The sequence below is a fragment of the Thunnus thynnus genome, chromosome 17 (genome assembly GCF_963924715.1).
Source record: "Thunnus thynnus chromosome 17, fThuThy2.1, whole genome shotgun sequence".
NCBI lineage: Eukaryota > Metazoa > Chordata > Actinopteri > Scombriformes > Scombridae > Thunnus > Thunnus thynnus.
Window position 1 is genome coordinate 18,395,803 of NC_089533.1, and position 25,777 is coordinate 18,421,579.

Below are 25,777 nucleotides of genomic sequence, written 5' to 3' on the forward strand. Positions count from 1 at the left end.
AGGTGATGGTGTGACAGCCCCAGAGCCTGGTGCCTCTGTTGCCTTTGGTCCTGTGGTTTGTGTCTGTGTGTTTGCAGATCCTTGGATGGGTGGAGCCGATGTCATTCAAGTACTAACTGGGAACACCTGGCCAGTGCCCCAGAAAGCATTTAAACCCGCCTGCCCTGATTCCAGTCTCTCTCTGATCTCTTCTCCACTCACCACGCTGTGGTTGTTTTTTGCGTTGCCTTTTTGGTTTTGTTCTGCACTGACAACACGCACCTCACATTATACAACACATCCACACACTTTCAAACACCATTGATACTGACTTCCACACCCCATTGCAATTATTGTTATTTACTTTAATAAACTTCAGTTTATTATTGCTGAATTTGGGTGTGCGTCTCCCTCCTTTGTTGTGGCCTGCGAGCCGGTCATAATAATGGTCATAACAATGGTGTTAATGTAGATAAACTGATTTTAGTCTAATATTAAGTGTTTCAAGGATAAGATTAGCCATAATTTCTTTATACCAGGTTTGTCAGAAAAACAATGGTTATCCAGACTGCACAACCATTGACTCTGGCTGGATGAGATCAATACTGTACACACCCATGGAAAGAGAAATCAACATTATCTCCATCATTCATCTGACTATTCAGTGTTTCTAATGTGTTTATTAGTGTGAATCCACTGAAAGCTCCTCACAGGATCCAGCTGCCAGCAGCAGCATCAGAGCTGCAGAGAACATGGTTGATGTTGAAGCTGAACTGATGTGAGCTCTTCTGTCCTCTCACTGACACACACACACACACACACACTTCACTTCCTTATGAGTCACATTTATTTGCATATTGTTGAACAAACACTTATATATTTGTTGTTACTTATATTTCTCAGTTTGAGGTGAAAGGTTCAGTCTTTCTTAAGTTTCTAGACTGAATATGTACTTAAACATGTTATATGGTTAATTTAGTGAACTTATGATGGTGCTATGATTTTGTTTAAAATGACATTTAATATAATTAAACATCTATTAATGTAGTTAAACTGATTTTAGTCTAATATTAAGAGTTTCAAGGATAAAATATTACAATAGTTGGATTTGTGTAATAACGGATCAAAACACATTATCATTCACAAAAAACTTTGATAAATTGTTTTCAAATTCTGTCTTTGATGACTCTACTGTAAATCTATGTAAGTTTAAAATAGTGACATAGTGAAAAATATATTTGTCTACTTTTAATTTTAAAAATACTGTATTTATTGACTTTACCCATATGGTTAAATTCATCATTTGCCAACAAAATGTGAAACAATGTGTAACAGTATGAGTTTTCTGCAGCTGTGTGCAGGTTTGGAGTTTATATTATATAAAATACTTTTAATGGTTTCAGTGTTGCAGATGTTTGAGCCTCTAGAGAGCTGCTCACATACTGAAATTCATGTAAAAACAACAACAAAAGAGTTTTTTCTTACATGAGAAGAGAAATCAAATCTTTATTAAGAGTTATCATTAAAAATGATGCTCTCTCAGGAAATGTACTTTAAAAACCAAATTATAGTATCACTGTTTCCAAAAAAGATGTTTGCATCTGAAGGAATTATGTCATTTTCTTGAACCACCTGAGCTGAGAAAATACATGATTCATGTGAGTTAAAGGGGGTCTGATGAGTACTGTAGGATTTTGTACAGCTGTTCAACCAACTCAGTCACTGTGAGTCTCGAGCACAATAATAAACAGCAGAATCTTCAGTCTTCAGACTGTTCATCTGCAGATACAGCTGCTCTCTGCTGTTGTCTCTGGAGATGGTGAACCGGCCTTGAACTGACTGAGAGTAGGATTTGCTACCACCACCATTGCTGATATAAGCAATCCACTCCAGTCCTTTTCCAGGAGCCTGTCTGATCCAGGCCATCCAGTGGCTACTGAATGACAATCCAGATGTTGTACAGGTCAGTTTGTGCGATTCTCCAGGCTTTTTAACTGCTGGTTCAGATTCTGACCATCAACACCTGTCAATACAGAAAAATGGAAAATAATCAGTTTCTTTAAGCTGGTAACTTTTTAACAACAACTTCAACTCAAGATATGTGAAGATCTTCACCTGCCCAGCAGATAGTTAAAAGCAGCAGTCCTGTCCTATAGTCCATCATGTTAAACTGAGTGTCCACTGTTCTCTGTCATCCTCTCTGCAGTCAGATAAGTAGAGGTGGAAGACATCAAGGTTTTTCACTGACTCCTCCTCACAGAAAGCAGAGAACTGGATTGAACTTTTGAAATTTTGCAATACTGAATTAATATATTAATACATTTTAACAGAAACAATAGTATCAAAGTAACTCTTGAATACATGTTCATGTTATTCTTTGTTTTGTTTTTTCTCTCAAAATGTCATATATTCAGGATGTCAGAGAACATAAAACCCCAATAAGCAAAAAGTGAAGAAAACTGACAAGAATACATGAAAAATAACAACTCCTCAGTACATGGATGTTATTAATACCCATCTTCTTTAGTCAATAAAAATAAAATGTCTAACATGAAACATAAACTCTGTTTCTTGTGTCAAACAAATATCAGAAGACAACCAAGTTTTGAACTGACTCGTCCTCACAGACAAAACAATGATGGAAGAATTGCAACACCAGTTAAATGAATTTTGATTTAGTTCATCTAAATTTGAAAATTGTACTTAATCAGAATTCTCTTCAAAAGTTGAATTTTGTGTTTCAAGTTTGAGTTACAACCAACTTGTTTTGTTGGATATCAGAGTTTCCCCCAACAAACACATATTTTTAACACACTGACAACTGAATTATCATGACATAAAATAACTTAAACATGAGATGACATTATGTTTTGTATTTATTAATCTTAATCTCATCCATCGGGAGATAATTTGGGGAAATGCATGTGGTAATGTTACCTCTTGTATGTCTTTTTCATAAAAATAAAAGTTTAGACAAAAATAACATATTATTGATTTTTTTTTGTCATAGGAATACACACTGTGGTATAATACTAATTAAAACATTAAAGTATCTACAGCACCATGAAATCAATTCTTGTTAAAAATAAATAAACTACATATTTTATACTTTCATACTATAGGTTTTTACATTACATACATTATGGTTTCTTTCTGTTTATTCTTTCCTTTTCATGACAGTGAGCTGGTGTTGAAATCATTAGTGGTCTGAGGGCTCCTCCTCTGGTGGCTTCATGTTACAAGTGTTCAGGCACTGAGAGGTTTTTGTTCAGGTCTGCTGATGGTTTGTGTTATTGTGGGTCTCTGGCACAGTAATACACAGCAGTGTCTTCAGGCTGCACATTCTGTCCGTTTAGAGTCACTCTGTTGCTGGAAGAGTCTAAGTCGATACTGAACTTGTTCTTTAGTGAGTCCTTGTAGTATGTGGTGTATCCAGCTGCTGCACTTCCAATCCACTCCAGTTCTTTCCCTGCAGGCTGTCTGATCCAAGCTGTGTAATAGCCACTAACAGAATAAGAGACCTGACAGGTGATGGTCAGACGTTGACCTGGCTGCACAGTCACTGAGGCTGGCTGTGTCAACTGTTCACACTTCACACCTGTTAAAAGAAGAAAATATTGTGTGACAAATTATTAAAACAAAAGAACTGTTGACTATGACAAATACAGAGAGACTCACAGGATCCAGCTGCCAACAGCAGCAGCAGAGCTACAGAGAACATGGTTTATGGTTAAACTGATGTGCTGTGATCTCCACTGACAGTCTGATGTGAAGTTTTTATATCTGAGAAACAAGGAGGATCACTGAGTTTGCATAGAATCAAACACATGAAGCATTAATGTTGGTCTGACTGGAGATTAATAAAAAAGTCTTATGACTGTTATTCAGGAAATCACCTCTGCTTTACATATGATTTTGTAATTTCATCACATTTATTTAATTATTTGTTGACTTTACTTACTCTGAAGTTTCCAGACTGAATTTGTACTTAAGCATGATATATGGTTAATTCAGTGAACTTATAATGGTGCTATGATTTTATTTAAAATGACATTTTAAATAATCTACCATTTATTCATGTATTATTGTAGATAAACTGATTGTATTCTAATATTGCATTTTTCAAGGATGAGATTTTGCAATAGTTGAATTTGTGTAATAATGGATTAAAACTTATCATCCACAAAAACATGAATAAATAGAATTAATTGAAAGTTATGAAGAGTCTAACATCATAAAAAAGAATATGTATGTGTACTTTTAATAAAACATGTATTACTGTATATGTAAATTCATCATTTGCCAACAGAAAGTGAAGTGACAACAAAGTCATGTAACATGAGTTTTCTGCAGCTGTGTGGAGGATTGTAGTTTTAGATAAAATACTGTCTTGTATCAGTGTTGCACATGTTTGAAGCCACAGACATTCAGAGCCTCTAGAGAGCTGCTCAGATACTGAAATTCAAGTAAAAAAAAAATTAAAAATCTTAACTTTGACAAAAAAAATACTTAATAGGATATATGATATGCCGCTTTCCTATCTCAAACAAGGTCTACAAGGTGATTTTCATACTGTACATGAACTGAAACCAATGGTTGATTGAACATCTAAACATTGATGAATGTATTGAAGATGAAGAATGAAGACAACGGGTTCTAGTGTGTTTTTTTCTCCAGCTCACAAAAACAGAAAATGGAAGTTGGTTGATCATTAAAAAAACTTAATTTTCTATAGTTTTACATAGACATGATACATGATACATGTCACGGGGGAGCCCCATGCCCTAAAGGCACATATGCCACACACACACACACACATGCATCATCAGCCCTCTCCTCTCAATCTTATTGTTGGTCAGAGATTTTTATCCAACAGATTGTTTACTTAGTGTGTAGGTGTTTGCTAACATTGACTTGCATTGACAATGCACACATTTAAAATGTTGTGGTAAAAAAGAAGACACATTGTAGTTGTGTTACAAGTACTCAGTTTATTGAGTTTAAATTGTGCTTCAGCTGTTTTCTCTGTTGTGCTTTCTCTTCCTCTGTCAGACCAGGAACTGGCAAACTGGAGCCAGTGCAGTTCATCTGGTTAAGTAGAGGGGTTCTCAGGGGAAGAGACTAAGTGTGGTAGAGTGGGAGGGGTGTTTTGCCTCTTTTGGGGTATTTGACTGTTAAAGTATTCTTTTTAAGGAAAAACACATTTTACACTAAACTTCAATGAATTTCTATTTGACAGTATATTGTTATTTAACACTGCTTTTTTTCCATTTTGGCCAGATATTCATGTCCACTGTAAATATCTGCACACTCCACTGATGGCAAATAAAATTCACTTGGACTGCTGAACTCTGCCTGTACCTCCTCATTTTTTGTACCTGGCTGCTCGGCCAACCCTCACAATACATGACACCATGAAGGCTGAAGAGAAGTGATTCAGTGAACTTACTAACACTGTAGTTATTCAGATTATAATATATTGTTAATCTTTTTAAATGATGAAGTTATGGAAAAGACATGACTTTTGGGGGTTTCACTGCTTCCTGTTAAAAGCAAGGTGCATGTTGAAATGTTGCTGTTATTCGTTCCTCAATATTTTACATAGAGACATTATGGGTCAGAGAAAGACTATTTAGCAAAAGCATTGACTTGTGCATTTTTAGCTGACACCAATCTCTTTTAATACATGATGGTTTAAGGTTTAATAATGTCTAGTAGTGTAATCCATTTGTTCCATAATGTCATATATTAGTGATTATAATGTTCTAGTATCTATATTATTGCATCATGCAATCAGTGTTTTTTATTACTCTTTTTTTCCACATTCACTCAGTCTATGAGATTCTCCAGACCTTTTAACCACTGATTCAGACTCAGTCAGTGTTTGACCCTCAGCACCTACAGAAAGTTAAACTGCTCATTAGCTACTGTCATGCAGCCATAATTTCTTTATACCAGGTTTGTCAGAAAAACAACGGTTATCCAGACTGCACAACCATTGACTCTGGCTGGATGAGATCAATACTGTACACACCTGTGGAAAGAGAAATCAACATTATCTCCATCATTCATCTGACTATTCAGTGTTTCTAATGTGTTTATTAGTGTGAATCCACTGAAAGCTCCTCACAGGATCCAGCTGCCAGCAGCAGCATCAGAGCTGCAGAGAACATGGTTGATGTTGAAGCTGAACTGATGTGAGCTCTTCTGTCCTCTCACTGACACACACACACACTTCACTTCCTTATGAGTCATATTTATTTGCATATCGTTGAATTAATAATTATCTATTTCTTGTTACTTCTATTTTTCACTTTGAGGTGAAGAGTTCAGTCTTTCTTATCAAGTGTCCAGACTGAATATATAGTGTGTACTATGATATATTGTTAATTTACTGAACTTAAAATGGTGCTATGATTTTATTTAAAATGAATTACCATTTATTCGTGTATTATTGTAGATAAACTGATTTTAGTCTAATACTGAGTGTTGCATGGATAAGATTTTGTGTAATAATTGATAAAAACACATTATCATCCACAAAAAACATTAATAAATAGTTATCAAAATCTGTCTTTGGTGAGTCTACTGTGAATGAATTGAAAGTTATAAATAGTCTCACATGGAAAAGGATATGTATCTGTAATTTTAATTAAACATTTATTACTGTATATGTAAATTTATCATTTGCCAAGCATTCAGGAGCTGTGTGGAGGTTTGGAGTTTTACATAAAATACTTTTTTGTTGTATCAGTGTTGCAAATGTTTGAAGCCACAGACATTCAGAGCCTCTAGAGAGCTGCTCAGATACTGAAATTCAAGTTAAAAAAAATAAATAAATAAAAATGTTGCTTTATGTAAGAAGACAATTAAAATCTTTCTGAAGAACTGTTGTTAGGATTCTTTGTTTAAAAACCCAATTAGCATATTATTGGTTCCAAGAAGGTGTTTGGGTGTGAAGGAATTACATCATTTTCCTGAACTAACTGAACTGACAACATTATTCATGTGAGTTAAAGGGGGTCTGATGAGTATTGTAGGATTTTGTACAGCTGCTCAACCAACTCAGTCACTGTGAGTCTCGAGCACAATAATAAACAGCAGAATCTTCAGTCTTCAGACTGTTCATCTGCAGATACAGCTGCTCTCTGCTGTTGTCTCTGGAGATGGTGAACCGGCCTTGAACTGACTGAGAGTAGTCTGTGCTACTACCACCACCATTGCTGATAAATGCAATCCATTCCAGTCCTTTTCCAGGAGCCTGTCTGATCCAGGCCATGTGGACGCTGCTGAATGACAATCCAGATGTTGCACAGGTCAGTTTGTGGGATTCTCCAGGCTTTTTAACTGCTGGTTCAGATTCTGTCAGAGTCTGACCATCAACACCTGCCAAGACAGAAAAAGGAAAATAATCAGTTTCTTTAAGCTGGTAACTTTTTAACAACAACTTCAACTCAAGATCAGTGAAGATCTTCACCTGCCCAGCAGATAGTTAAAAGCAGCAGTCCTGTCCTATAGTCCATCATGTTAAACCGTGTGTCCACTGTTCTCTGTCATCCTCTCTGCAGTCAGATAAGTAGAGGTGGAAGACATCAAGGTTTTGCATTAACTCCTCCTCACAGAGAGGAGAGAACTGCATTGAGGTTTTTAAAATATCCAATACTCTTTTACCTTGCAAACAAAAGTCGCAGTGGAAACTAAATAATTTGTCATTTTCTTTGCAGTTGGATCAGTGAAGTTGGAAGTCAACCAAGTTTTGAATTGACTCGTCCTCACAGGGAGGATAGAATTTGGCCTTTTGTTTGTTGTGCAAAACAATAATGTAATAATTTCAACACAAGCTAAATTAATTTTGAATTAGGCAATCTATATTTGAAACTTCTATTTAATCAGAATTGTCTTCAAAAGTTGAATTTTGTGTTCAAAGTTTGAGTTGCAACCATCTTGTGTTGTTGGATATCAGAGTATCATTCAACAAATACATATTTTTAACACACTCGCAACTGGACTATCATGACACAAAATCTTACCTTTGCTAAAACATGAGATGAATCTCACCTCAGATAATTAAAATGATTTTCATGAACAAAAACCAATGGCTGCCTACGAGAAAGGACATCTAAAATCTGATGAACCATTTTTAAAAATGGTGAACATTAATCTACAATATGCAGAGGACTAAGACATCAAACAACCTGTTTTAATTTATAATCATTAATAATAATGCAGAGGAGCAAGAAAGAAGTAACACTGTTGTTAGTTGTTTATAACTTTATTTTATTTTAATACCACAGCCTATTTAACGTATTTACAGTTTGCTAATATTTTGATCTACTGAGGTCACCTGTAATGTTTGCATCTATACTGGAGACAGATCGTACCAAAGACTGTGAAAGTGTTATGTAAAGCTCTTGTATTCTCACGAGTAAAAGGAGAAAATGTTGTTGAAATATAAATACTGCAAGTCAGGAAGAGAGAACACTGTTTGTTAAATGCCTCTACTGTATTATTTAATATTATTGTAATTATATATCATAATAAGTCATGTTATTTCGTTTTACTTTTTTCACGGTTAAATGTGTTCAAAGACTGTTTCCTGTTATTGTAACAATGAACTCAGGGCCGGCTCTAGCCATTTTGGTGCCCTAGGCGAGATAAGGATTTGGTTCAAGGGTCAGTCTGTTAATATCAATGAGAAAAGCAGATCTGAGTGTTTCTTTATTGTAAAAGAGAAACTTGACACTGACCTCTAGTGATTTTATAAAGGAAACTGCAACTTTTTTTCACTCCTTGATTTTACGATTCCACATAATTTGTCGACATTATGTTGTCTTAATTTACAGAAATGCTAATCATTCTTAAACATCTCTATTATTATTTGTAGTAGTTTGTATTTTCTTTATTTCACACCCAGACAAATGTATCATGAAAGTTGATGTTTCTCATGTTTAGTAAAGAATATTTTTGAGGAAAAAACAACTTTACATAATGCAGAGACAAATGTTGCTGTAATTTATTACTAAACATACTCGATTACTAAATGCTACTAGCCCAGAAGATGAGTATTGTAGGATTTTGTACAGCTGCTCAACCAATTCAGTTACTGTGAGTCTCGAGCACAATAATAAACAGCAGAATCTTCAGTCTTCAGACTGTTCATCTGCAGATACAGCTGCTCTCTGCTGTTGTCTCTGGAGATGGTGAATCGGCCTTGAACTGACTGAGAGTAGTAGATGTAAGCACTGTCATATCTGATATAAGCAATCCACTCCAGTCCTTTTCCAGGAGCCTGTCTGATCCAGGCCATCCGGTAGCTACTGAATGACAATCCAGATGTTGTACAGGTCAGTTTGTGGGATTCTCCAGGCTTTTTAACTGCTGGTTCAGATTCTGTCAGTCTGACCATCAACACCTGTTAAGACAAAAAGAAAATTGTTACTTAAGTTTTTAATTTTTTAACAACTTCAATTTAAGATCTGTAAATATTTTCACCTGCCCAGCAGATAGTTAAAAGCAGCAGTCCTGTCCTATAGTCCATCATGTTAAACTGTGTGTTCACTGTTCTCTGTCATCCTCTCTGCAGTCTGATAAGTAGAGGTGGAAGACATCAAGGTTTTGCATTGACTCCTCCTCACAGGGAGGACAGATTTGGGTTGAATTTTTGAAATTGCTATACTAATTTTGATATTAAGTTCATACTTATTATCATTAAGTTTTAATAGAAAAAGTACCTTCTGAACAAATGTTGCTATTTTTGTTTTTCTCACAAAGTGCTCATAACATTCAGGATGTCAGGGTGAACGAAAACCCCAGTAGGAATATAAGTGAAGAAAACTGATGAGAATATGTGAAAAATATGTAAAAAGAAACAGGTAAATATGTGAAAAAGGTCAACATTAATCTACAATACAGAGAGGACTAAGACATAAAACCTGTTTTAATTTATCAATCATTTAGACCAAGCAAATAATAATGTTATTGTCAATTATTAATAACATTATTTTATTTTAATACCACAGCATATTTCACTTACTTACAGTTTGCTAATATCTTGATCTACTGAGGTCACCTGTAATGTTTGCATCTATACTGGAGACAGATCGTACCAAAGACTGTGAAAGTGTTTTGTAAAGCTCTTGTATTCTCAGAGTAAAAGGAGAAAATGTTACATTTCTTGTCCTGTTCAATCCTTCCTCTCATTGTTAGTCCAGACTGAAAAGTAATTTCTGTAGAGCCACAAACTAAAACTAAAAGTCACATAAAGAAAGATTATTTATGTTTCATTTCATGTTACATGAAGAGCTTTCAAAGTGTAGTTGTCAGTTGAAATAATGCTGCAACAAATTCACCACGTGAAATATAAATATTGTGAGTCAGGAAGAGAGAGCACTTTTTGGTAAATGCCTCCACTGTATTATTTTATATTATTATAATTATATATCATAATAATTCATGTCATATTTATTTTACTTTTTATTGTTAAATATGATCAAATTCTGTTTCCTGCTATTGTAACAGTGAACTAGTGTTGAAATCATTAGTGGTCTGAGGGCTCCTCCTCTGGTGGCTTCATGTTACAAGTGTTCAGGCACTGAGGGGTTTTTGTTCAGGTCTGCTGATGGTTTGTGTTATTGTGGGTCCCTGGCACAATAATACACAGCAGTGTCTTCAGGCTGCACATTCTGTCCGTTTAGAGTCACTGTGTTGCTGGAAGAGTCTAAGTCGATACTGAACTTGTTCTTTAGTGAATCTTTGTAGAATGTGTATCCAGTATATCTACTTCCAATCCACTCCAGTTCTTTCCCTGCAGGCTGTCTGATCCAAGCTGTGTAATAGCTGCCAACAGAATAAGAGACCTGACAGGTGATGGTCAGACGTTGACCTGGCTGCACAGTCACTGAGGCTGGCTGTGTCAACTGTTCACAATTCACACCTGTTAAAAGAAGAAAATGTTTTGTGACAAATTATCAAAACAAAAGCAGAACTGTTGACTATGACAAATCCAGTGAGACTCACAGGATCCAGCTGCCAACAGCAGCAGCAGAGCTACAGAGAACATGGTTTATGGTTAAACTGATGTGCTGTGATCTCCACTGACAGTCTGATGTGAAGTTTTTATAGCTGAGAAACAAGGAGGATCACTGAGTTTGCATAGAATCAAACACATGAAGCATTAATGTTGGTCTGATTGGAGCCTGATAGAAGAGTCTAATGAGCCTTGATGAAACATTTTAAACTGCAAGTTTTTTTCACTGTAATCTATAATGAGTCCTTTTCAGTGTTATTTGATGTTACACATGTGCTTGTAGACACTGTGGTTCCTGACAAATATTCATTTCAAACACAACAACATACTTGACATTTATTGTTCAATAGTTCATTATTAATGGTTATTTAATGACACACACATTCTTCACACAATATCTCTGCATTTAATGAAACAACTGTTCACTTTATCAAATAATATTTTTTCTGCTTTTATTATAAACTATTTATACCCAAATACATTGTTATGACACCAAATTGCGCAAACTCTGCAAAATAACATGGTGGTGGTGGATTAGGTTTGTTGATACTAAATTAATATTAACTTAAAAAATAAAAACAATAAAATAAATAAAGAAAGTTTATGTGGATCTGATCCTGTTTGTAGAGGGATGTAGCTACATTTTCTTCATATTCTGATTTAGAAAACTTTACTGCCTGTTTTATTGCATCAATCAGTCAATATTTGTTGAATTGAAGTTTATTATGTGAATGTGGTGAGTTTTTATACAGCGTTGCTTCCTCTTGTGTCACTGTGGCTCTCGAGCACAATAATAAACAGGAGAATCTTCAGTCTTCAGACTGTTCATCTGCAGAAGCTGCTACTGCTACAGCTACAGCTGCTCTCTGCTGTCGTCTCTGGAGATGTTGAATCGGCCTTGAACTGACTGAGAGTAGTAACTGCTGCCACCGTCATTTCTGACAGTGGAAATCCACTCCAGTCCTTTTCCAGTAGCCTGTCTGATCCAGTTCATCCAGTAGCTGCTGAGTGTGAACCCAGAAGCTGTACAGGTCAGTTTGTGGGATTCTCCAGGCTTTTTAACTGCTGGTTCAGATTCTGTCAAAATCTGACCATCAACACCTGTCCAAAGAAAAAGGAAATTAAATTGAAATAAACTGCTGACACACATAAAAGCTCTGTTAGATTAAGATCTATAAAAATAGAGGAACATGTAATATATGCAGATCAATTTTTACATGAATCAATGTGAAAATAGTCTGATGTCAGATAAAACCAATCCAATCACTTGTGGTCTTTCTTGACGTTACTTCTAGTGCACATGATTTATCATGATCAGTATGAGGACCATGTAGACAGGAGGACCAATCAGGTTCTGCCTCTTTACCATGTGACCTCACTGCTCTGTGACTGTGGTTAAAGGAGCTGAAAATATTAAGAATTGTTGCTACATCTTAAGTTTTGAGACCTCCAAACTGATTCTTTTATCAGAATAATTATGTATGACACTGATACAAACACAAACAGAGTTGAAAGTCAGTTTTTTATCTTGTTTGAACTCAGTATGAGGCAGATTTTTACCTTCATCTACCATGCTAGTCAGCAAACTTTTTAAGTTTAATTACTTTATTATCATGTTATTATTAGTGACTTAAGTTGCTATGACTACTTAAAAAATGACAGCAATGAAAACCAAAATGTTAATATGTAAAAATATGAGATACGTTCAGGCTGCTACAGTAGCTGCTGATGCTAACGCTATCTGCATGCTGCTAACTGGATTTGTGTCTGTTTATTGTTATTACTTGAGTCCTGCAGCAGACACAGTGATGATACCCAACGATTTGCACTGTGGACCAACATACCTATTATACATGTTGATGTGAGACTGGGTTGCCTCATGCCTAAACCTAAGCAACCTAACCAACACATGAAACAAGTCCTAGCCAATCAGAGGCAGAGTAGGGCGAGTTATTCTGTTGCCATCCAGAGGAAAAAAATTGCCTCCAGCATGAGAAAGTTCTATCTGCAGTCTTGCACTAACGTTAGCTTGTAACACTTCCGTCTCCTTGTGGACTTGTGTCTCTCATTGGCTATTGTGGTCCGGCTTGAAAAGTAGTGACGTAATCATTCAGATTTTAACTCCTAAATATCAAACATGTTTGAAATTATCGGGGCGGCCCTGATGAGTCTGCAAGCAGTTCTGGATGTTTAAGATTGGATCTGTAAAACTCTGGGCAGAACATGAGTACTGACCGAGGTCCCAGACCAGATTTTTCCTCTGATTGTCTGGAGGGGTGAATCGGAGATAAACCAGCCCAGAACTCCTGTAGTCTGAGCCTGCAATAAGACATCTCCATCTACATGACTAGAAAGACAAGCTGAGTAAATTTTGAGAAGTTCAAGTATTATTATTAGATATGTTTTAAAGTGAGGATTGCTGTTTCTAAAATTGAACAGCTTCAGTTATACTGTAGTCTTCACATTATAATCAATACATTGGGGGTTAAAGATCACTTCAATAACAGAAAATATATGTACAAATATTTTTGCTTACTCACTGTAAGTATGTATGTATTGTATTTGCTGCAAAAAGAAATACAGTGACAGCAGTCAGGATCATGTAAATAGTGTGAAAACCTAATCTTGCATAAAAGATTTAACGGTTTCAGTGTTTGCAGGTGTTTGAAGCCACAGACATGGAGCCTCGAGATAAACAGCTGCTCAGGAACTGAAACCTGTGTGACAATATGCAAAAAACTAAATCCTGTAACTTAGAAGAAAACTATTTTAGTTCATGTATTGATGAAATACTTTCTTTAGCAATAATCGTCACATTTTGTCTTTATCTGTGGTGGTTACAGATGTGTTATGAATAAAAAACTAAATCAACTATAAAGCAGGTGGTTGACAAGGTAAACACTGTAAAAAAAAAATAAACAAAACAAATAAATAAATAAATAATGACACAATTTATGTGAATCTGATCCTGCCTGTAGATGGATGTAGCTTCCTTTTCTTCATATTCTGATTTAGAAAACCTTATTGCCTGTTTTATTCTGTGAATGTGGAGATAAGTCAGACAGATTAGTAGAGGTGGAAGATGTATAAATGTTTGCATTAACTCCTCTTCACAGGAAGGAGAGAATCAGATTGATCACTGTACTGACACATTTGTAGAACAAACAGGAGTAAGAAAACCTTATTATATTAATCCATTCACCTTCTGAACTCTATCACACATTACTGCTGAGAGAAGAATCATATAAGAAAGGAGGACAATAAGGAGGACATTGTTTTAGATCAAAAATCTTAGGAAGTGTTTGTTACTGCAGGATTTGTTGTCTATGTGACTTTAATTACATTCTCACAAACACAAGAATAAACAGTCAGATAAGTAGAGGTGGAAGACATCAAGGTTTTGCATTGATCCTCCTTGCAGGGAGGAAACAACTGGATTGGATTTGTCCATCATTTAGACCTGTTGTTTGTTGAACTCAGACTATTACAATGTATAGTCAGAGTCGTGACTCTGCCAAATTAATTAATACTTTTATGCGATGTGAATTTAAAATTTGCCCTGAATTTGATTCAGAAGTTACATTTTTTGGTCTAATTTTTGATTTGTTGTCAGGAAATAGATTTTTATTGTAAGTTTTTGGGGGTTTTTTTTAAAGTAATAATATTTCATAAGAAAAATCCCAAAACCGCGCACACTACAAGCAAAAACTGTACTGGAAACAACTACTGGAAAGTTAATCATATACAAAAAAAAAGTTTCAGCCAACTCTGAATTGCTGGATGCCAGAGTCTTCCCAGAACAAATGAGCAAAATAATTTCTGTTCTTATCATGACACAAGATCTTAGCTTTGACAAAAAAATACTTAATGGGATATATGATATGCTGCTTTCCTATCTCAAACAAGGTCTACAAGGGGATTTTCATACTGTACATGAACTGAAACCAATGGTTGATTGAACATCTAAACATTGATAAATGTATTGAAGATGAAGAATGAAGATGACGGGTTCTAGTGTGTTTTTTTCTCCAGCTCACAAAAACAGAAAGTGGAAGTTGGTTGATCATTAAAAAAACTTAATTTTCTATAGTTTTACATAGCCGTGATACATGATACATGTCACGGGGGAGCCCCATGCCCTAAAGGCACATATGCCACACACACACACACACACACATGGATCAGCAGCCCTCTCCTCTCAATCTTATTGTTGGTCAGAGATTTTTATCCCAAAGTTTGTTTACTTAGTGTGTAGGTGTTTGTTAACATTGACTTGCATTGACAATGCACATTTTTAAAATGTTGTGGTAAAAAAGAAGACACATTGTAGTTGTGTTATAAGTACTCAGTTTATTGAGTTTAAATTGTGCTTCAGCTGTTTTCTCTGCTGTGCTTTCTCTTCCTCTGTCAGACCAGGAACTGGCAAACTGGAGCCAGTGCAGTTCATCTGGTTAAGTAGAGGGGTTCTCAGGGGAAGAGACTAAGTGTGGTAGAGTGGGAGGGGTGTTTTGCCTCTTTTGGGGTATTTGACTGTTAAAGTATTCTTTTTAAGGAAAAACACATTTTAGACTAAACTTCAATGAATTTCTATTTGACAGTATATTGTTATTTAACACTGCTGTCCTCGTTAGTGTTTTGTAAGAGATAATTGATATTGTTCTCTTGAGTAGGTGGAGTCCACCTGTATAAGAGGGAGAAGTCTGGGGTGACTCGAGGCTTTTCTGGTCATACAGAGACAGACACATCTTCAGTCTGCAGCTCCTGCCTTGGGCCTAATCTCAGGGGGTATAATCAAAGTGCAGTTTAGAGTTGATTTCTTTATTTGTGTGTGTGTATTCTCCTATTTTTGAGAAATGGGTTATTTTTTTTACTTTTGGTTAATTAGTTTTTGTTTTTTTTCCATTTTGGCCAGATATTCATGTCCACTGTAAATATCTGCAAAGGACTCCACTGATGGCAAATAAAATTCACTTGGACTGCTGAACTCTGCCTGTACCTCCTCATTTTTTGTGCCTGGCTGCTCGGCCAACCCTCACAATACATGACACCATGAAGGCTGAAGAGAAGTGATTCAGTGAACTTACTAACACTGTAGTTATTCAGATTATAATATATTGTTAATCTTTTTAAATGATGAAGTTATGGAAAAGACATGACTTTTGGGGGTTTCACTGCTTCCTTTTAAAAGCAAGGCGCATGTTGAAATGTTGCTGTTATTCGTTCCTCAATATTCTACATAGAGACATTATGAGTCAGAGAAATAAGAGACTATTTAGCAAAAGCATTGACTTGTGCATTTTTAGCTGACACCAATCTCTTTTAATACATAATGGTTTAAGGTTTAATAATGTCTAGTAGTGTAATCCATTTGTTCCATAATGTCATATATCAGTGATTATAATGTTCTAGTATCTATATTATTGCATCATGTGATCAGTGTTTTTTATTACTCTTTTTTTCCACATTCACTCAGTCTATGAGATTCTCCAGGCCTTTTAACCACTGATTCAGACTCAGTCAGTGTTTGACCCTCAGCACCTACAGAAAGTTAAACTGCTCATTAGCTACTGTCATGCAGCCATAATTTCTTAATACCAGGTTTGTCAGAAAAACAACGGTTATCCAGACTGCACAACCATTTACTCTGGCTGGATGAGATCAATACTGTACACACCTGTGGAAAGAGAAATCAACATTATCACCATCATTCATCTGACTATTCAGTGTTTCTAATGTGTTTATTAGTGTGAATCCACTGAAAGCTCCTCACAGGATCCAGCTGCCAGCAGCAGCATCAGAGCTGCAGAGAACATGGTTGATGTTGAAGCTGAACTGATGTGAGCTCTTCTGTCCTCTCGCTGACACACACACACACTTCACTTCCTTATGAGTCACATTTATTTGCATATCATTGAATTAATAATTATCTATTTCTTAGTACTTCTATTTTTCACTTTTAAGTGAAGAGTTCAGTCTTTCTTGTCAAGTTTCCAGACTGAATATATAGTGTGTACTATGATATATTGTTAATTTACTGAACTTAAAATGGTGCTACGATTTTATTTAAAATGAATTACCATTTATTCATGTATTATTGTAGATAAACTGATTTTAGTCTAATACTGAGTGTTGCATGGATACGATTTTGTGTAATAATGGATAAAAACACATTATCATCCACAAAAATCATTAATAAATAGTTATCAAAATCTGTCTTTGGTGAGTCGACTGTGAATGAATTGAAAGTTATAAATACTCTCACATGGAAAAGGATATGTATCTGTAATTTTAATTAAACATTTATTACTGTATATGTAAATTCATCATTTGCCAAGTATTCTGCAGCTGTGTGGAGGTTTGGAGTTTTACATAAAATACTTTGTTGTTGTATCAGTGTTGCAGATGTTTGAAGCCACAGACAATCAGACCCTCTAGAGAGCTGCTCAGGTACTGAAATTCATGTAAAAAAAATGTTGCTTTAGGTAAGAAGAGAATTAAAATCTTTCTAAAGAACTGTCGTTAGGATTCTTTCTTTAAAATCCCAATAGGTAATGAGTGATTAACCATATGAGATAGTTGGAGTTTTTAAGCCCAATGTTGATGAGTATTGTAGGATTTTGGACAGCTGCTCAACCAACTCAGTCACTGTGAGTCTCGAGCACAATAATAAACAGCAGAATCTTCAGTCTTCAGACTGTTCATCTGCAGATACAGCTGCTCTCTGCTGTTGTCTCTGGAGATGGTGAACCGGCCTTGAACTGACTGAGAGTAGTATTTGCTACCACCACCATCTCTACTGATAGCTGCAATCCACTCCAATCCTTTTCCAGGAGCCTGTCTGATCCAGTACATCCAGTAGTTCTGTCCTATAGTCCATCAGTTTGTGGGATTCTCCAGGCTTTTTAATCGCTGGTTCAGATTCTGTCAGAGTCTGACCATCAACACCTGTCAAGACAGAAAAAAGAGCCTAACATGCATCAAGTTGGTAATACAAATGTAAATATGTCAGATAAAGATCAGTGAAGATCTTCACCTGCCCAGCAGATAGTTAAAAGCAGCAGTCCTGTCCTATAGTCCATCATGTTAAACTGTGTGTCCACCTCTCATGAAACATCTCTTAACTTTCATTATCTGGATTTTATGCAGTATGTTTGTGCAAAAAAAAGAAACAGAGACATGTCTCAGCGTGTAAGAAGACATGAATTTGCGTAACCTTAGAATTACAAGGTTCTACTTGACATTTTTGGCAAAACTGAATTATACACATGAAATTACTCTTACATTATTGACCCTAAACTTTGAGAGAAGTGGAGGATCTATCAATCAGAAATCAATCTTAAACTTGGTGCTAAGAGGTTTGATCTACAAAAGCACCAATCAGCGCTTGTAATGTATGGGAATATATGGAAACGTATGGGAATGTATGAGAATATATGGGAATGGGGTGGCTGTGGCTCAGGAGGATGAGCATGTCATCCATCAATCAGAAGGTCGGTGGTTCCTCGACTCTTGTCTGCATTTCGAAGTGTCCTTGTGCAAGATACTGAACCCCAAATTGCTGCCGATGGTTGCACCAGCATCCTGCCTGGTAGCTTGTCACCATCAGTGTGTGAGTGTGTGTGCGAAAGGGTGAGTGAGCAGCAGAATATGTAGAGCTTTGGTTAAAAGCGTTATATAAGCAGCCATTTACCGTTTACCATGTAGACAGGAGGACCAATCAGGTTCTGCCTCTTTACCATGTGACCTCACTGCTCTGTGACTGTGGTTAAAGGAGCTGAAAATATTATGAATTGTTGCTACATCTTAAGTTTTGAGACCTCCAAACTGATTCTTTTATCAGAATAATTATGTATGACACTGATACAAACACAAACTGAGTTGAAAGTCAGTTTTTTATCTTGTTTGAACTCAGTATGAGGCAGATTTTTACCTTCATCTACCATGCTAGTCAGCAAGCGTTCTAAGTTTAATTACTTTATTATCATGTTATTATTAGTGGCTTAAGTTGCTATAACTACTTAAAAAATGACAGCAATGAAAGCCAACATGTTAATATGTAAAAATATGAGATACGTTCAGGCTGCTACAGTAGCTGTTGATGCTAACGCTATCTGCATGCTGCTAACTGGGTTTGTGTCTGTTTAATGTTATTACTTGAGTCCTGCAGCAGACACAGTGATGAAAGTGATTACATTCACAGTTCAGACACTGACAGAGACCCCAGTTTGTCAAAAAAGAAGTAACAAACAAAAAAGTAAATTTGGAAATGCTCTGAAAAGAAGAGCAGCAGACAGACAGCAGCAAAAGACCAACAACAAAACAAACCAAATAAATGGATGGCCATAACATTAACCTATCATACTGTCGAGTTATCAAGGACAGTGAGGAAAATGAGCTACTTCCTGGCAGCAACTCCTATGGTCTGCCCACCAGACTGATGCGGTCTGTCTGATACCCAACGATTTGCACTGTGGACCAACATAGCTATTATACATTTTGATGTGAGACTGGGTTGCCTCATGCCTAAACCTAAGCAACCTAACCAACAAACGAAACAAGTCCTAGCCAATCAGAGGCAGAGTAGGGCGAGTAAATCTGTCGCCATCCAGAGGAAAAAAATTTTGCCTCCAGCATGAGAAAGTTCTGCAGTCTTGCACTAACGTTAGCTTGTAACACTTCCGTCTCCTTGTGGACTTGTGTCTCTCATTGGCTATTGTGGTCCTGCTTGAAAAGTAGTGACGTAATCATCCAGATTTTAACTCCTAAATATCAAACATGTTTGAAATTATCGGGGCGGCCCTGATGAGTCTGCAAGCAGTTCTGGATGTTTAAGATTGGATCTGTAAAACTCTGGGCAGAGCATGAGTACTGACCGAGGTCCCAGACCAGATTTTTCCTCTGATTGTCTGGAGGGGTGAATCAGAGATAAACCAGCCCAGAACTCCTGTAGTCTGAGCCTGCAATAAGACATCTCCATCTACATGACTAGAAAGACAAGCTGAGTAAATTTTGAGAAGTTCAAGTATTATTATTAGATATGTTTTAAAGTGAGGATTAGTGTTTCTAAAATTGAACAACTTCAGTTATACTGTAGTCTTCACATTATAATAAATACATTGGGGGTCAAAGACATTCTTCAATAACAGAAAATATATGTACAAATATTTTAATTTACTCACTGTAAGTATGTATGTATTGTATTTGCTGCAAAAAGAAATACAGTGACAGCAGTCAGGATCATGTAAATAGTGTGAAAACCTAATCTTGCATAAAAGATTTAATGGTTTCAGTGTTTGCAGGTGTTTAAAGCCATAGACATGGAGCCTCGAGATAAACAGCTGCTCAGGAACTGAAACCTGTGTGACAATATGCAAAAAACTAAATCCTGTAACTTAGAAGAAAACTTTTTTAGTTCATGCATTGATGAAATACTTTCTGTAGCAATAATCATCACATTTTGCCTTTATCTGTGGTGGTTACACATGTGTTATGAATAAAAAACTAAATCAACTATAAAGCAGGTGGTTGACAAGGTAAACACTGTAAAAAATAAACAAAACAAATGAATAAATAAATAATGACACAATTTATGTGAATCTGATCCTGCCTGTAGATGGATGTAGCTTCCTTTTCCTCATATTCTGATTTAGAAAACTTTATTGCCTGTTTTATTCTGTGAATGTGGAGATAAGTCAGACAGATAAGTAGAGGTGGAAGATGTATAAATGTTTGCATTTCCTCTTCACAGGAAGGAGAGAATCAGATTGATCACTGTACTGACACATTTGTAGAACAAACAGGAGTAAGAAAACCTTATTATATTAATCCATTCACCTTCTGAACTCTATCACACATTACTGCTGAGAGAAGAATCATATAAGAAAGAAGGGAGATAAGGAGGACATTGTTTTAGATCAAAAATCCCAGGAAGTGTTTGTTACTGCAGGATTAGTTGTTCATGTGACTTTAATTACACTCTCACAAACACAAGAATAAGCAGCAGCCCTGTCAGGCTCTCAGCTGTTCATCTTGATATCTAACTGATCTACTGTACCTATGCAGCTACACTCAGTGCTGATGATCAACACCTACCCTACACCTTAGTCACACTTTACCATTCAACATGTGCTGAATCAAGCTCACAAATGATTTTTGTTATGGAATAATCACAATCACAATATCCAGTATACAAGACAAGAAGGAGTATTTCATTCAGTCCAATTAGAGGAAAGACAAACTTGACATCGATTGCTCTTTTGTGTTTTTATAAGAAGAACTGCAACATTTTTCACTTTCTCATTGTGATTTCCATTTTGCTCTCAATAATGAATATAAAGAGATATATAGTGAAGGCTTGGACAGGCAGTTTATAAACTTATGTCACAGCTCTTGTAATCAGATTCGTTTGTCTTAATATCTTCTATTTCATTTATTCATGACAAGACTACAATGACACATGTAAATACATGTATAGATCTATGAGACAGAGGAAAGTAATACTGTAAAGGCCTTAACTGCCCTCTAATGATTTAAAGTGGACCTGCAACATATTGTCTATTTCAATACAATGTAACAAAACTGTAATTATGAATAATATGTAGGGATAGTGTTTATATAAACGATGTGTTCATTGTTTTGATATATTTGCTCATTAATTTTCTCTCTAAAGACATTTAAGTGTGCAATCATACAAAATCATATCAAGATGTTACAGTGTCACTGTAATTCACTTGTTGAGTTTTACTTATTGTATGTGTGAGTGTGTGTGTGCATGTGTGTGTGTGAGTGTGTGTGTACAAATGTGTATGAGATCCAACTCCAGTCACTGTGAGTCTCGAGCACAATAATAAACAGCAGAATCTTCAGTCTTCAGACTGTTCATCTGCAGATACAGCTCAGCTGCTCTCTGCTGTCGTCTCTGGAGATGGTGAACCGGCCTTGAACTGACTGAGAGTAGAATTTGCTACTACCACCACCATTGCTGATAAGTGCAATCCACTCCAGTCCTTTTCCAGGAGCTTGTCTAATCCAACCCATCCAGTGGTTGCTGAAGGTGAATCCAGAGGTTGTACAGGTCAGTTTGTGGGATTCTCCAGGCTTTTTAATCGCTGGTTCAGATTCTGTCAGAGTCTGACCATCAACACCTGTCAAGACAGAAAAAAGAGCCTAACATGCATCAAGTTGGTAATACAAATGTAAATATGTCAGATAAAGATCAGTGAAGATCTTCACCTGCCCAGCAGATAGTTAAAAGCAGCAGTCCTGTCCTATAGTCCATCATGTTAAACTGTGTGTCCACTGTTCTCTGTCATCCTCTCTGCAGTCAGATAAGTAGAGGTGGAAGACATCAAGGTTTTGCATTGACTCCTCCTCACAGCAAAGAGAGAACTGCATTGAACTTTTTAAAATGTGCAATACTGAAAAGCTTCAACATGATAATGAAGTTTGAATACAAAAAAGTAAGTCCTGAAAAAACATTTTTCATAGTGTAATACTTTGTTTTATTTCTTTTATGTCTTTTTTTCTCACAAACTTTTCATAAGTCATATTCAGAACTTCAGACAAAAGAAAACCCCAGTAGGCATAAAAGTGACGAAAACTGATTAAAATACATCAAAAATATGTAACCCCTCAGTACATGGATATCATTTATCTCTATCTTCTTTAGTCAATAAGAGTAAAATATCCAATCAAAAATATAAACTCTTTTACTTTGTGTAAAACAAAAGTCGCAGTGGAAAGTAAACAATTTGTAATTTTATTTGCAGTTTGATCAGTGAAGTTGGAAGTCAACCAAGTTTTGAATTGACTCGTCCTCACATGGAGGATAGAATTGGACCTTTTGTTTGTTGTGCAAAACAAAATGTAATAATTTCAACACAAGCTAAATTAATTTTGAATTAGGCAATCTATATTTGAAACTTCTACTTAATCAGAATTGTCACTAAAAGTTGAAATTTGTGTTCAAAGTTTGAGTTGCAACCATCTCGTGTTGTTGGATATCAGAGTATCACTCAACAAATACATATTTTTAACACACTCGCAACTGAATTATCATGACACAAAATCTTTACTTTGCTCAAACATGAGATGAATCTCACCTCAGATAATTAAAATGATTTTCATGAACATGAACAAAAACCAGTGGCTGCCTACGAGAAAGGACATCTAAAATCTGATGAACCATTTTTAAAAATGGTGAACATTAATCTACAATATGCAGAGGACTAAGACATCAAACAACATGTTTAATTTATAATCATTAATAATAGTGCAGAGGAGCAAGAAAGAAGTAACACTGTTGTTAGTTGTTTATAACTTTATCTTATTTTAATACCACAGCTTATTTAACTTATTTACAGTTTGCTAATATTTTGATCTACTGAGGTCACCTGTAATGTTTGCATCTATACTGGAGACAGATCATACTAAAGACTGTGAAAGTGTTCTGTAAAGCTCTTGTATTCTCACGAGTAAAAGAGAAAATGTTAAAATATAAATACCGCAAGTCAGGAAGAAAGAACACTTTTTGGTAAATGCCTCCATTGAATTATTTAATATTTAAATAATTATGTATTATAATAAATCATGTTGTATATGTTTTACTTTTTTCATGATTAAATGTGTTCAAAGACTCTTTCCCGTTATTGTGAACTAGTGTTTAAATCATTAGTGGTCTGAGGGCTCCTCCTCTGGTGGCTTCATGTTACAAGTGTTCAGGCACTGAGGGGTTTTTGTTCAGGTCTGCTGATGGTTTGTGTTATTGTGGGTCTCTGGCACAGTAATACACAGCAGTGTCTTCAGGCTGCACATTCTGTCCGTTTAGAGTCACTCTAAAGATTATTTATGTTTCATTTCTTGTTAAATGAAGAGCTTTTAAGGTGTAGTTGTCAGTTGAAATAATGCTGCAACAAATTCACCGCTTGAAATATACATATTGTGAGTCAGGAAGAGAGAACACTTTTTGGTAAATGCCTCCACTGTATTATTTAATATTATTATAATTATATATCATAATAAGTCATATTATTTCGTTTTACTTTTTTCACGGTTAAATGTGTTCAAAGACTGTTTCCTATTATTGTAACAGTGAACTCAGGGCCGGCTCTAGCCATTTTGGTGCCCTAGGCGAGATAAGGATTTGGTTCAAGGGTCAGTCTGTTAATATCAATGAGAAAAGCAGATCTTAGTGTTTCTTTATTGTAAAAGAGGAGAGAGAAACTTGACAATGACCTCTAGTGATTTTATAAAGGAAACTGCAACTTTTTTTTACTCCTTCATATTATGATTCCACATAATTTGTAGACATTATGTCTTAATTTACAGAAATGCTAATTATTCATAAACATCACTATTATTATTTGTAGTAGTTTGTATTTTCTTTATTTCACACCCAGACAAATGTATCAGGAAAGTTGATGTTTCTCATGTTTAGTAAAGAATATTTTTGAGGAACACACAACTTTACATAATGCAGAGACAAATGTTGCTGTAATTTATTATTAAACATACTCGATTACTAAATGCTACTAGCCCAGAAGATGAGTATTGTAGGATTTTGTACAGCTGCTCAACCAACTCAGTCACTGTGAGTCTCGAGCACAATAATAAACAGCAGAATCTTCGGTCTTCAGACTGTTCATCTGCAGATACACCTGCTCTCTGCTGTCGTCTCTGGAGATGGTGAACCGGCCTTGAATTGACTGAGAGTAGAATTTGCTACTACCACCACCATCACTGATAGTTGCAATCCACTCCAGTCCTTTTCCAGGAGCCTGTCTGATCCAGTACATATAGTAGTCACTGAATGTGAATCCAGAGGTTGTACAGGTCAGTTTGTGGGATTCTCCAGGCTTTTTAACTGCTGGTTCAGATTCTGTCAGAGTCTGACCATCAACACCTGTCAGGAGAAAAAAAAACATCAAAAGAAATGAGCTGGTGACACAAAAAACTCTGTTAGATTAAAATCTGTAAATATTTTCACCTGCCCAGCAGTTAAAAGCAGCAGTCCTGTCCTATAGTCCATCATGTTAAACTGTGTGTCCACTGTTCTCTGTCATCCTCTCTGCAGTCAGATAAGTAGAGGTGGAAGACATCAAGGTTTTGCATTGACTCCTCCTCACAGCAAGCAGAGAACTGCATTGAACTTTTTAAAATGTGCAATAATAATTTTAATATAAAGTTCATACTTATTATCATTAAGTTTTAATAGAAAAAGTACCTCCTGAACTAATGTTGCTTTGTTTTGTTTTTCTCACAAAGTGCTCATAACATTCAGGATGTCAGGAGGAAAGAAAACCCCAGTAAGAATATAAGTGAAGAAAACTGATGAGAATACATGAAAAACATGTAACTCCTCAGTACATGGATGTTGTTAATACCCATCTTCTTTAGTCAATAAAAATAAAATGTCCAATTTGAAACATAAACTCTGTTTCTTGTGTCAAACAAATATCAGTGAAAACTACAGTAACCAGTTTGTCTCTCTCTCTGCAGTCGGATCAGTAAAGGTGGAAGACAACCAAGTTTTGATCTGACTCGTCCTCACAGACAAAACAATGATGGAAGAATTGCAACACCAGCTAAATGAATTTTGATTTAGTTCATCTAAATTTGAAAATTGTACTTAATCAGAATTCTCTTCAAAAGTTGAATTTTGTGTTGCAAGTTTGAGTTACAACCAACTTGTGTTGTTGGATATCAGAGTTTCCCCCAACAAACACATATTTTTAACACACTTGCAACTGAATTATCATGACACAAAATAACTTC

General features: G+C 35.8%; 3 protein-coding genes and 1 gene segment (V, D, J or C); all 4 read right to left on the reverse strand.

Moving 5' to 3' along the window:
* The window catches only part of LOC137168341 (uncharacterized), a 76,980-nt gene extending 69,385 nt beyond the window's left edge, over nucleotides 1-7,595 (reverse strand). Inside the window, exon 1 of the mRNA XM_067570882.1 lies at nucleotides 7,457-7,595. Coding sequence (XP_067426983.1) covers nucleotides 7,457-7,505 — 49 coding nt within the window. The 5' untranslated portion in view covers nucleotides 7,506-7,595. The remainder of the gene's footprint in view (nucleotides 1-7,456) is intronic.
* Nucleotides 1,699-3,700, reverse strand: LOC137168239 (uncharacterized). The gene is made up of 3 exons (XM_067570763.1): nucleotides 3,658-3,700; nucleotides 3,278-3,577; nucleotides 1,699-1,988 (listed from the first exon to the last, which is right to left on the reverse strand). The coding sequence occupies exons 1-3, from the start codon at nucleotides 3,698-3,700 to the stop codon at nucleotides 1,699-1,701; spliced, it is 633 nt and encodes a 210-aa protein (XP_067426864.1).
* A 1,484-nt stretch (nucleotides 7,596-9,079) lies between the features above and the next one.
* Nucleotides 9,080-13,338, reverse strand: LOC137168342 (Ig heavy chain V region 6.96-like). The segment is given in 4 exon segments: nucleotides 9,080-9,195; nucleotides 11,647-11,651; nucleotides 11,914-12,141; nucleotides 13,241-13,338. Coding segments are annotated over 4 exon segments (447 nt in total).
* Nucleotides 13,339-17,647: 4,309 nt separating this feature from the next.
* On the reverse strand, nucleotides 17,648-25,390 carry LOC137168343 (uncharacterized). Its single transcript, XM_067570883.1, has 5 exons — nucleotides 25,387-25,390; nucleotides 24,619-24,905; nucleotides 21,898-22,171; nucleotides 17,942-17,950; nucleotides 17,648-17,871 (listed from the first exon to the last, which is right to left on the reverse strand). The coding sequence occupies exons 1-5, from the start codon at nucleotides 25,388-25,390 to the stop codon at nucleotides 17,648-17,650; spliced, it is 798 nt and encodes a 265-aa protein (XP_067426984.1).
* Nucleotides 25,391-25,777: the final 387 nt, after the last annotated feature.